The sequence below is a fragment of the Panthera onca genome, chromosome F1 (assembly GCF_046562875.1).
Source record: "Panthera onca isolate mPanOnc1 chromosome F1, mPanOnc1 haplotype 2, whole genome shotgun sequence".
Taxonomy (NCBI): Eukaryota; Metazoa; Chordata; class Mammalia; order Carnivora; family Felidae; genus Panthera; species Panthera onca.
In genome coordinates, this window is record NC_138355.1 from 27077013 (window position 1) to 27089661 (window position 12649).

Consider the following 12649-nt stretch of genomic DNA (forward strand, 5'->3'; position numbering starts at 1 on the left):
GTTTGCAGAGCTGAGTACAAGGAGTACTATGAACCCAGGGACTTGAAAGCCTTCTCGGCAGAACCCTTGCTCATCTACCCCACACACTACACGGGCCAGCCAGGCTACCTGAGTGACACGGAGACCTCGACCATCTGGGACAATGAGACAGTGGCCACGGACTGGGACAGGACACATTCCTGGAAGTCCCGGAAGCAAGGCCACATCCACCGCAATGCCAAGAACACAGAGGCCCTGCCATCGCCAACCTCCTTGGATGCCGTGCCTTCGAGGGACGAGCTCTGAGGGCTCCACGGGGGATTCACCACCCTTGGTTTTTCTAATGGGCTATTCGTTTGCTCCAGTTTCTTTTAGTGGCCACAGTCATCTAACCAAAGTGGTCTGATGTAATTGAGCAAAGTTAATATATTCTTGACAGGGGAGGATAATAGGGAAACTTAACCCAAATTTCCTAGGATGGCTAGAAGATAGGCTTTATGGCAACCATCGAGATGAACTTCAATGTAGACACCGAGCCCTTCAGCTTATTATCCAGGTGATACTGCTTCCTACATTAAGGATCAACAGTATGGCCCAGAGACTCATCCAAGAGAAAGGTAATCACATCAGTAAGTGGGTGGGCAAGGTAGCCAAGCCACCTGACCACATCTGTTGGTCTTGTGGGCCCATTTTATATCATAGGTATGACCTTGAGAACTTGTGTATGTAATTGGGGAGGGGGATCAAATAATTTAAAATCAAAGTTATTGGGCTTTGGTTTAAAGGAATTCTGTCATAAGCCAAAGTTAGCTGTTCATCTCATTACCCAGTAGGGATGGGTGGGTATTTGGGTCTGTCTGAACTTGGCCTTGACTATCATGGCAGTTGAAGCTCTCATACAGAGATTTTGCCATGTGGGTATAGTTTATTAGATATTTGAAAGTTTGTGTAGATATTTGAGAAAACAAGAACTCAGACTTTGGTCTTTTCTATTGTGGTCACTTGAGTTAGGACGCTCTATTTATGAAGATAAATTTAATATATAAGGGGTTAGGGCTGGTGTCTAACTTCTGTCCCCAGGGTCCCTGTGCTGCCACGGCACGTCACACTCTCCCCTCCGCCCCCGAGCCTGGGAATGAATTGTGAGTGTAAGTTTTATGAGTCACTGTTAAGAGGCAGAGCACATTTTCAGGCCAGCAACTGTCCTTGCCTGAGTTTTTCATTCTATTTTGAGTTATTTATTCTACAAAATGTGGGGGAAATGTGTGTAGGATAAGGCAGAGAAACAGATTTTTCAAGCTCTCAGAGCACCCTAGGGAGCAGTGAGTGTGCGATCTGGTTCTCCTGCATTTCCCAGCCTGGCGTTTTCAAGGGAGGCCTGTTGAGTGGGAGAGTCTCATCACCCGGAAACAAATGCTTCTCCGTTTCAGATGACAGACTTGGTCAGAAACAGTGGACTGAGCAACTGATTTAGGCCAACCATGAGGGAGGCTCTCGTAGTCAGCATCCTGGGCAGATGACCTCTCTGCTCTCTTCACAGACTGATTTTCTCTAAAGTGCAGTGTTGGGCTACATCTTCCCTGCCAACTCCACAATCTGTGTTCCTCAGATTCTCATGATGGTTTGCCTCAGGTTTGCATTTTTCCCCCTCAAGCAGTGAAACTTTGCCTCCAGAAATACCCTCCCCACACCCCCCTTCCTGAGCTTCATGCTTTGGAGCAGAGCCCATGGGCAGGGCTGCTGCGTGAACCAAGCCTAGTGCTTCCTGGAGAGGGCCCCCAGGTTGCAGGACGAGGTAGCTTGTCTGCCAAAGAACACCAGCCTCAGCCTTCCTTCTTGACTTACTGCCCGTATTCTTCCACACTGATAGTAAGCAAGGAGGCTGAGGAAGGGGATCTCAGCCGACTTCTATCTTTACTGCTTTGACATACCTGTCAGAGCCTGACTCTCTTTTTTTTTTTTTTCCTAGAAAAACAGAAAGAGCATCTGGGGAGCTAGTGAAAAACCCTTAGGTGATCCCTAAGGTTCCCTTGGGTATTTTGCATTTTGTTTGCATATTTGAGTGTGTGCAAGTGTGCCTGGCTTTCATGATATATATTTTTTCATAGGGTGGGAGGGATATTGGGAGTGGAGAAAGATTGAGTTGACTTTTGTGTGGTTTTGTTTTAATAGAGAACATTTTTTTTTCCCTTTTACTGTCAGCTGGTCTGATGGGTTTATGGATTCTCATTCTTAAAAGACATTGGTCTTAAGTTCTAGAATTTTAGATTAGGACTGTTCTACTGTGAATAAAGTTCTGGCTCTGTTAGCCCAGACATTGCTTCTGCCTGCTCAGGTCTGGGATCCCAAGCAGCGCTCTTTTGTTGTGAACATTGTGATCTGCAACCCCGCCCCCGCCATTTGTTTTTAAAAAGTCATCTCTTCAGCAATTCAGGGGCTCCTTGACCTCATTATTCCTGCCTCCACCCTAGTTTTACGTCAAGATATTTGACCTTTGCAGTCACAGACCTTTGCCTCCGGCCATGGCACCTGTTCTTTGTCTCTATAAGTTAAACTCTGTCTGGATTCCCCCATGTGGATGTCCCCCTGGACCTTGGAAGCCTAGGCGGGATCTCCTGGATAGACGACCCTGACTCCAGCAGTGCTGGTGCTGCTGAGTGTGGACTGAGCACCTACAATTTGCAGAGGACACATGGTGTGGGCCTTGCTTTGGGTTCCCTGGGGCCTGCTGCAGGAACTCTGGAAGAGAAGAAAGAGCCGGCATCCCAGCATCCTACACTGTCTATCATGCTGTGTCGTTTCAAGGAGGGGAGATGATAAACTACTTGCCTTCTAGAGCTCTTTGTGAAAAATTAAAAAAAAAAATAGCTCAACACTATGATTGTTCACTCATTCCACCAACACTGACCAATGGCCAACGCTGCTGGAACTTCCAGGTCTGCCTTGGACCAAGGATGTTGGAGGCCGGAGATAGCCAGTGCTGCTGCTCGCCCCCATGGCAAACGTGGTCACTGACCTTCCTGTCCAGTGGGAGTTGTTTTAGACTCCTGGGTAGAGGTGGGTAAGCAGAAAATTTTTCTAAGCTCCAGAAAGACAGGCGTCCCCAGTGGGAGAGTGGTAAGGGAGGGTCCATCTTATATTTTTGTTCTATAGGTCAGTCTAAGCATTCATTGAAGATACTGGCTGGTTTAAGGCCAAAGAACTTTATCCCAGGGCAAGAAAGAAGAAAGAAAGAAAGAAAGAAAGAAAGAAAGAAAGAAAGGGAAAGGAAAGGAAGAAAAGAAAGAAAGAGAAAGAGAATCCATGCTGGTATCTCTGACCCCTTGAATTTCAGATCAAGCTTCCCCCAAACCAGGTATGAGCACTGCCTTGTTTCAGGCCCTGTGCTGGGAATCTCAGAGGATGAGGAAGGATCCCTACTGCTGGGAGGTCCGCAGTCCAGTGGAGCAGCCAGGGAAGCAGGAAGGCTTTATTTCAGTGACAGGAAAGAAATGGGCTGTAGGACCTCAGCCCAGTTCTGCCAAGGAAGGCTGTTGGGGCAGTTTTGCTGGGAAGATGGCTGGGGAGGTGACAGTCGTGTTGGCTTTGGGGGCCTGAATGGGCATTTGTACAGGGAGGAAGGTTGGGTGTGGTACATGGTTTCTAGGCACTGGTTTCAAAGCTTTCTAGGCTCTGGGAAGGTGTGCAGCTGGGAAGAAGTCTGCTGGGGAGTGATGAGGGATGGGGACGTATTGGGGTTGGTGACGGGAGACGAGATTGAGACCTGATCACGATGGCAAGGTAAATCAGCTGCCCTCCCTCCCCAGTTATCATATGTCGTGAATGCAGAGGCCATTGTTTCTGGGGGAATTCTAGGTGTGGTTACTGACAGCAATGCAAAAGTTTGCAGTAAAACGTTGGTGTCTAAAGAGAAGTTCCCATTCGGTTACAAACTTGTGGGTCTTTTCCCTTTTGGTGAAATAAAGTGTAAAGTAACTGTGAGTCTTCCCAAGAGACGTCTACAATGTGCTTTTGAGACGTTCTCTCCAAGTAAACAGAGTGGGAGAGAGATAATCCAGAAGTTACATCCATTGGTGACAAGAAATCCATTCACTGAGGAGATAAATAACGACAAAGTGAGAATTAAAATGAGGCTGGTCATTTGATAAGAAGGTACCACGTCACAGTGACATAGGAAATGAAAAATAATAAGCCTGGGAAATAATCATTATGCCCATGTTTTATGTTCTGTGGTGAGGTTTATTATTTCAGAGAGAACGTTCCTCCCACAGGACATTCTGATTAAACGTGGCCGGGGGGGGGGGGGGGGGAGGGCCAGGTGGAGAGGGTTTGGCAGGTGAGCAGGCTGATGGCAGCCTTGAGTCAACCAGTGGCAAGGAGACAAGGATGAAGAGTCGGACTGGACTGGTGGCCACTGCATCCTTTTGGCCTGGTTGGAAAAGAGAGAAAATGATGGTGGTTTTAGTGCATTGCGTTATAGTAGATTACAAGAAAATGGTGCCTCCTCTTATCACGAGCATAGGACAAGAGGATGTGGCTTGAATCACAGCGTGAAGAGTTTAGGTTGAACATGCAGGAAGAATCTGACAGAATTATTAAACACCAAGTGGGATTCCAAGGCAAGGCGCTCCATATTAAAATGTGTTGCTGGGCAGGAGAACGGTTTCCTTCTGCTGTGTGAATTTACCCAATCTAAAATGGCCTGTGTTTTTGCTTCCACCCATAGATGTATTAATACTTGGAGTGATCTTTGCTCAGGCCACTTAGGTGACACCAGCTGAGCTGCCCCAGCCCAAAGCCATCCTCCCACCTGCCCTCAAAAAGGGTGGAAAGAATGAAGAATCGCCTTTGAGTATCGGTTTGTCTTTATTTTTAATTTGCTGGGTTTATTTTTATGTCCCTCCCTGTAGTTTCCTCAGCATGAATGCCTCTGGAATGGGCGTTTTAATAAAATCTCACGTCCCAGGGCATGTAGAGCGCCAGGTTCACAGCCCCCGTGAGTTCAGAGGGGGCTCCTCCGGTGTTTCTCCTTCCAGGGGAGGCTGGACAGACATCTGAGCTCTTGCTCATGGGCTAACTTGACTTTCAGAACATAGTGGACAGTGCTCTCTCACTCTCTCTCTCTCTCTCTGGTCCTCAGAAGAGCTTAGAAAATAATGACAAGGTGTCCTCTCCCAAAACAGAATTGGTGGTTTAGAGATTCCCCCAACCCCCCCATCCCCGCCATCCCCCGCCCCCAACTTCTGGAATTGAGATGTCTAAATGCTGATGGTGTGGCTGCTTTGAAAACCTCCCACACTGACTGAGAAGACTTGAAGGAGATATTATTGTTCAGACTGGGCCCAGGGAGGACACCACGCGGGGAGTGTGAGGGGACAGGGGATTTGACTGGAGAGAAGAGGTGTGGCTTCCAGGGCACAGCACACACAGCCCAGGCAAGGAAGTGCAAGGACAGAGGGATAAGAGACAAATGCAGGCCCTGCAGCAGGGAAAGTGGGGCTGGGGAACCTGCCAGAAAAAGAAGGGAGGGACCCAGAGGGGAAAACCCTACAGAGGAGGCTGAGAGCCAGGGTGGCAGCACCTGGGCTGAGTGACCCCCATGTTGCCTGGCGGCAGGGCCTGCTGAGGAACAGGTGGGATGCTGGCCTCCCCCCCCAGTGCCCGTGGGACAGCAGCACCTCCACTAGTGTATCAAAATGGCCCCTGACCAGGGCCGGAGGCACAGAGAGCCCCTTGCCCAGAGTGAGCACAGAGGAGGGAGGATTGAGGAGCAGGGAGCAGGCCTTTTGGTGAGAAAACTGTCCGCTGACCTCAGAGGGAATGCAGTCAGGGCCCTCATGGGAATCTCCACCGGCTCCGTGTGGTGGCCACGGTGTTCGCTGGGAGGGACCCTCCACTGAGTCAGGGTCACTTCACAGCGGCTGGGTGCGCCCACAGAAGCCTGCCGGCTGAGCAGCCTGTGGCCGGCCTGGGGGCTGGGGTGATGGCTGCAGGGTCCACCCGCCTCCGTGAACTCCTGGGCTGTGGCCATGGGGCCCTGGCAGCCCTCCAGCCTGAGTCAGCCTGTCCCCAGGGCAGGCCAGCGAGGTTTTCCCAGGGTGCCCTTGTCGGGGGGGTGGGGGGTGGGAAGCATGGAGGGCTTCTGGGAAGAGGTGACTCCCTCAGGCCAGAAGCTTCCCACCAATACCGCAGCTAACTCAGAGTCTGTGACTCAGTGAAGAGTGCTTTCTCTGTGCGTGCGGGGTGATTTAATACTGCGTGAACCTCAAGATTAGGACCTATTACCAACCCCTGCTTTCACATGGGGCAACAGCTAAATTACGTGACTTGCCTAAGAAAGGTAGTGAGTGGCCTGGGACCCACTCTTTCCAGCTCCATGCAAAGTTCCTGATGGAAGTCTGTCTCTCTCTTTTCTTGCTCATATCTAATGTTTCCGTCTCTCTCTCTCTCTCTCTCTTACACACACACACAGAGCCCAATATACACTGAAGCTTGCAGCACTAACCCATGTTTACTTCCCAGCTTTGAAATCTCATATATCATTAGCTGATCAAACCGATTCCTTGATGACATTTTGCTGGAGGCTTGTGGGGCAGATATGGTATAAACGAGGATCACAAATATGTCTCGTGGCGAGCTAACAAGGGTCTCATTTAGAATGCTTCTCCCATTTTGAAAACGATGCCTTGATTTCTTTTTAATGGCCGTAGCAATCCACAAAGTTTAAATCATTCATTTTTTTAAAAATTTTGATTTACTAGTGCCCTTTGTGCAAGAAATTGGGACTGTAGCACAAACTGTTACTTTGGGATTAAATAATGGCGGGAATAAAAATGATTGCTTCAGAGAAGCCTAAAATAAAGTACTTGGGTCCTGTTAACTGGCTTACTAGAGGCTACGCCCGGTTCTAGCGCTCTTGGACGGCATCCAAGCCCTGGTCACATCCACTCCTCACCCAGTTGGTGCTTTTTGCAGGAGACCCTTCCCTTGCACCCACCCCAACCCCCAGTTGAGGGGGATGGCGGGCTCATGGATCAGAAATGGATTCAAATCCTGGCTGGGATCTAACTCACAAAGTAATCCCGATCCTTTTGGCCTTGCTTCCTCATCTGTGAGATGGAATAATGCCCAGGAAGGTAGGTAGCAGTGTTCTGACCAGCAGCAGGACGTTCCCTGGAGACTTTAAGGAAACAACCAGACACCCACTTAACCAAGAGAGCTCATGTGAATTCTCTTCATCAGAAGGCTGGGGATGGAGCTAACAGACCCCAGGCATTGCCTTCAGCTCTGTAAGGCTGTGGAATATGTCAGGAGAGCCTCCTGGATCCAGGGCCCAGCCCAGTGTGACACACACATAGTGGGGCTCTGACAACTCAAAGCTTTGCCCCTATCTTTGGGCCACTGACTTGACTGCCCTGGGCCTCAGCCCCTGTATCTGTAATCGGAGGGGACTGACTACATCTGTAAGATGCCTTTCAACTCTTAAGGAAATGTTAAATACACTGCATTCCTCAGTGTGTTGGATAAGTGAATTGTTTCCACAGTCTTCTGGGTAGGGATGCTGAGCAATCACACCAAATACTTGTTTGCAAAATCTGAGTCTAAAATAATTGAATTTGCCTGGCTTCTGTTTCATCTCACGGTTTGTGTGTAAACACTTCACATTTCCTGGATTTTTCTTTTACCTGGACCTACAACTACATCTGTAAAGTAGCTCCTGGCTTAGTCGAAGCGGGGACCACAACAAGAAGCATATAAATTGGTGGCCACTGCATGCTAAAAGCTAAATATTAATTTTGTTCAGTCCAGTTCTAGACAAAATTAAATTACCCTCTGGTATTTTCTCCTTTGAGCACCTCTCTTTCATCAAGCCTTCCTTTGCTCTGTCCAGCCCCATCTCAAGTCCTCACCACCATGTGTTCCAGACACAGACTTGTTTGTTGACTGTGGAAAGAAGAACGAATCCGTGCACCCTGCTAAGAACACACAACTCCTTTGTGGCAGAGATGGTTCATGCCCACCAAGCCCGCCAGGTGTTCTCCCACATTTCCCCCTCCCTCTGCATTCAGATCAGGGCCACGGGCTGACCAACGGACTGTGAATGGACGCAGCACGGTCACCTCGGTCGGGTCAGTTAGGAACAGTGTGAGTTCTCTTCACCATCACTGTGACTTAAGGTGGCAGGGCTGGCAAGATGGAAGCTGGGTCCTGGAGCCACTGTTAGGGGAAAGCCCCTAAGGAGAGCTGCCTGATTAGCATTATACCATGACGTAATGGAAAATAAAACTGCCTTAAGCTACTGAGATTTCGTGGTTTGTTACTTCAGCCTCGCCGAATCGAGCCCAACACATCCCTTCCAGAGGTATTTCCTGCTAAGAGAGGTTCTAGGGGAAATAACAATGCAAAACCCGAGGGAAAGGACTTCTCACAATGGACCTAGGGATACTTGTCGTAATCAGTGCCACTGCAGCAGCATCCGTAGAAAAAGAGGATCAGCCTCAGCGAACCTTCTTGATACCACTGGTATTGGGGCATGAAGCGACACCATATGCCTCCTTATGGTCTTGTGCTGCATGATGAATTTGGAAAGTCTCCGAAGAAGGGAGTTTTAAGACACTATTCCTTCAGGCAGAAAGTAACCAAGCCCAGCTTCTAGACAGAGGTAGAACGAGGGAACCAGTTTTCTAGAATGATCTTGAAAAAACAGTGACCTAGTGCCAGAGACAGAAATCCCTTTTCTTCTTCCTGTCCCACCTCATATTATCAGTTATTAAAACTGGGGCGCCTGGGTGGCTCAGTCAGTTAAGTAAGTGTCCAACTTCAGCTTGGGTGATGATCTCGCGGTTCGTGAGTTCGAGCCCCGCGTCGGGCTCTGTGCTGGCGGCTCGGAACCTGAACCCTGCTTCAGACTCTGTGTTTCCCTCTGTCTCTGCCCCGCCCACACTCTGTCTCAGTCTCAAAAATGAACATTAAAGAAAATTAAAGATAAATAAAGTAAAACACCTGGTTGGCTCTCTCCAAAATCCCACAAGCACCAGAAAATTTGATAATTTGGATCTATTTAAGAATCCAGCGGAAACTTTTTGGAAACAGGATGAAATGACCATAATGTGCATCTGTCGAGTGAAGCTGGCCTGGTTCTGATGGCCTTGTGGGAAAACCTTCCTTCCTCCCTCCATAGAGACCCTCCTGGGCTTCCAGAGCACTGTGGATGGGGTTTTAAGAATTATTCAGCTGGGTGCAACTGCGGCCTAGGGAAGACACTCAGAAAGGAGGCAAAGTACTACCTTGGATCCTAACTCTAAGTTGAGGTGGGTTTTTTTTGTTTTTTGTTTTAAATTTTTTTTTTTAACGTTTATTTATTTTTGAGACAGAGAGAGACAGAACATGAATGGGGGAGGGGCAGAGAATGGACGCAGCACGGTCACCTCGGTCGGGTCAGTTAGGAACAGTGTGAGTTCCTGTCCAGAGAGTTCTGTCCAGAGAGACACAGAATCCGAAACAGGCTCCAGGCTCCGAGCTGTCAGCACAGAGCCCGACGCAGGGCTCGAACTCACGGACCGCGAGATCATGACCTGAGCCGAAGTCGGACGCTTAACCGACTGAGCCACCCAGGTGCCCCGAGGTGTTTTTTTTTAAAGTGTCCCCCACCACATGACTCTTAAAGAGTCGCAATCTGGCAAGGCATCATATCTGAGTGCAGCTTCCTGAGGATGTCACTCCCTCCCCCAAACGCTCGTGACACTCACCAGTGGAGAGGATCCCCTCCTACCTCTGCCACCGGCTTCCCCTCGGCTCCCTCCAACCGAGCCAGAGGGGGCTTCCAACAAGCCTACGGATACATCTAGGACCCAGAACCCACCTGATGAACCAAATACAGTCCCTTTGGGTCTGGCAGCACATGCCAGCCAAGTCCCAAACCAGTTTATTAGTTTAACCAAAAGGTAAACAGATGATGGAGCTGTAGAAAGACAAGCATGCGAGCAGCTGAAAGCATCACCCGGCTATCCACCGGGAAACAAATTTAAGACATTTCAAGTGGCATTAAATAAATGAGGCTATGTTTTATCTACTTGGAGTTTCCATCGTCTTTAAAAAAGGAAAAAATATATATATATATATTTTTTTACATTGCAGTATATAAATCTAGACTCTACATATACAGTACAATACATAGGGCGAGCACACGGCACAACACGTATGTCTTCATAGCCGCACCCTAAACTAGGCCAACAGTTCTGTATTTTGTGACCTTCGAACCCAGAAATTCAGGCTGAGGCTACATGTTCTCCAGTCTCCATGATGTCTAGCACCCCGGCCGTCTCTCCTCCAAGCATAGAAGCGCAAATCGGGACGAGCCTTGCAAACAGAACAAAGTGCTTTTCGACTGGTTGAAACTGAGGCGCTCTTTATCATGCACAGTCTGCTCTCCTCGAAAGACCTAAGGGAAATTTGAGGCCTTCCCGGCTCATTCTTTGGTCCACTGCCACGAATCTCTAAACTTTCCCTGGTGTTTCTTGCAGATTTCATATGGCTATTTACATAACATAAATCTCACATAACCTTTGGGAGCTGTCTTTACAGGATTAGGACAAAGGAAAAGAAAAAGCTCCATTTTACAATCTATGCTTTATATCTGGGTTTGTTCTTTTTATTTTTAGAATAAAAACTGGAATTTTGAGAATTTTTTCTTAAAAAGGACATTCTGAAAGTGCTTCTTACACATGTTGATATCGCACATATGGCTTTTTGGTTCAAACCCCCAGCACAGCTCAGATTTGGAAGGGAGAGGATGATGGTGTTACTAGAGACAAAAATGTCACTTAACAGTAACACTGTGATAGCAAGTGTGGGGACCTGAAAAAAAAAATGTTATTGATTCCATCTGGAAGAATGTACCTCATTAAGAAATGATTCAGATCATATACGTAGCCCCATTTCTTTCCCCATGACTAGGCACAGTAATGCTATAAAAGTTAGTCAGTAAAACAGGACACTGCTATCAGCAGGGAACATCTTCTGAGGGGCTATTAACAGAGCAGTCGCTGTTCTGAAATCTTTCACAGGCTCAAAATGATCAAATATAGTCAATCGCAGTAGGAATTTCTACACCTGAGGAATAGATTGCACGTAATATAGAGGTACTACAATCCAGATGGCAAAAGACTCCAGACATATAGTGTTACATGCAAAAGAAGGCAATCAGAAATGGCAATGACGAAGTGGCATTCCGAGACAGGTAAGAGTCCAAACGAGTCCCCATCCTTTTGTGCTTTCTTTTCTGGCTGGTAAGTTACCAAAGAGCATGGCTACTTGTACAGTAATGATTGTGATATGTTCTTGAGCAGGGGGAACGGACACACAAGGCAGTTGCCAGAAACCAAAATGGTCTTGCGTTGGCTCCAGAGGTGTCACGGGGGCTGGACCAGTGGGTCCGATGGGCCTCCGATGCTCCTCTCGCCCTCCCTGGGGTCGCAGAAAGCGGCAGATGCGGGCAGAGGTCAAAAGCCACTGGCTCATCCAAACCCTTTCCAAAGTGGCCTTTCATTCAGCCGTGGCAGTTCCAGCCTCTGCAGATCTCTTCTGGTGGCACTTGATGGAGAAAGTCATTCTCTCCCTTATAGAAACAGTTTGGACTTCTTATAATACTGGCACAAAGGACACTCTGTATTCCTAGGATTGATTCCATTTACATGGAAGGTATGACACTAGGTTTTCAGTTCTTTCTATTTCCCTGTAAAAAGTGACCTCAACTTCCCAGGCCATTGTGCAAATTCATTTTTCCATAGTCCAGAATATCCCTAAGTCCCATATATATATGTATATATATATATATATATATATATATATATATATATATATGTGTATATATATATATATATATACACACACACACACATATATATACATATATATATATACATATATATATATACACATATATGTGTATATATATATACACACACATACATACCAAATATGTGTACATATATATTTATTTATAAAAGTGGATAATTTTGCATTTCAGTCTCAAATAGGTCAAAGAGAATCAGTGAAACATTCATCCTTTTCATGTCAAACTCATCTCCGATTTCCCCCACGATGCCTGTCATAGTGCCTTCCACACCAGAGGTACTCAATAAATAGCTGTGGACTTCGCCAATGATCCTCTAACACTGGATGGTCGCTGCAATCACCACGGCCTGTTCTCAGCCCCGCTCCGCCTTTGGCGAGCAAGGGGCCATTGGTCCCTCGCTTCAGAGGGTGATTTTGCTGTGCCTATTGCTCCAGCAGCCCCGTTTAGCTGTCCTGGGCAATGTCAAGCTGGTCCGGCTACGCAATTTCACTTGTTCTTCCATGGAGTTCTTTTTGCGTAAAATGAAGTCAAAGTTCACTTGGCTGTTCATGGCATAAAAGACATTGGCTGAGTCTGGGATCACTAGTTCTAAAGGAGAGAAGGAGAGAGAAGGCAGTCAGCTGGTGTAGGTCAGCCCAAGCACTGACAGTGGGGGGGGGGGGGGGTGGATTTTGTCTGGCCACAAAGCAAGGACCATTGGTCCTTTGTCCTTGGAATGTGAACTGAACCAAACAATGACAACCACCCCCAAAATCAGTTCCAACCACTCCTCAATCCCAATTTCAAATTGAACTAAATGTTCAAATGCAGAAT

The 12649-nt window shown here is 47.6% G+C and overlaps 2 protein-coding genes across 4 annotated transcripts in view; one reads left to right on the plus strand and one right to left on the minus strand.

Annotated features, from left to right (window-relative positions):
* Positions 1-2857, plus strand: part of COLGALT2 (collagen beta(1-O)galactosyltransferase 2) — a 116875-nt gene extending 114018 nt beyond the window's left edge. Inside the window, exon 12 of the mRNA XM_060643731.3 lies at positions 9-2857. Coding sequence (XP_060499714.2) covers positions 9-285 — 277 coding nt within the window. The 3' untranslated portion in view covers positions 286-2857. The remainder of the gene's footprint in view (positions 1-8) is intronic.
* Positions 2858-9854: 6997 nt separating this feature from the next.
* RGL1 (ral guanine nucleotide dissociation stimulator like 1) overlaps positions 9855-12649 on the minus strand; it is a 256632-nt gene continuing 253837 nt past the window's right edge. For all 3 annotated transcript variants that reach the window (XM_060643730.3, XM_060643729.3, XM_060643728.3), the window contains one exon: positions 9855-12424. In XM_060643730.3, the coding sequence (XP_060499713.1) occupies positions 12237-12424 (188 nt within the window). In that variant the 3' untranslated portion in view covers positions 9855-12236. The remainder of the gene's footprint in view (positions 12425-12649) is intronic.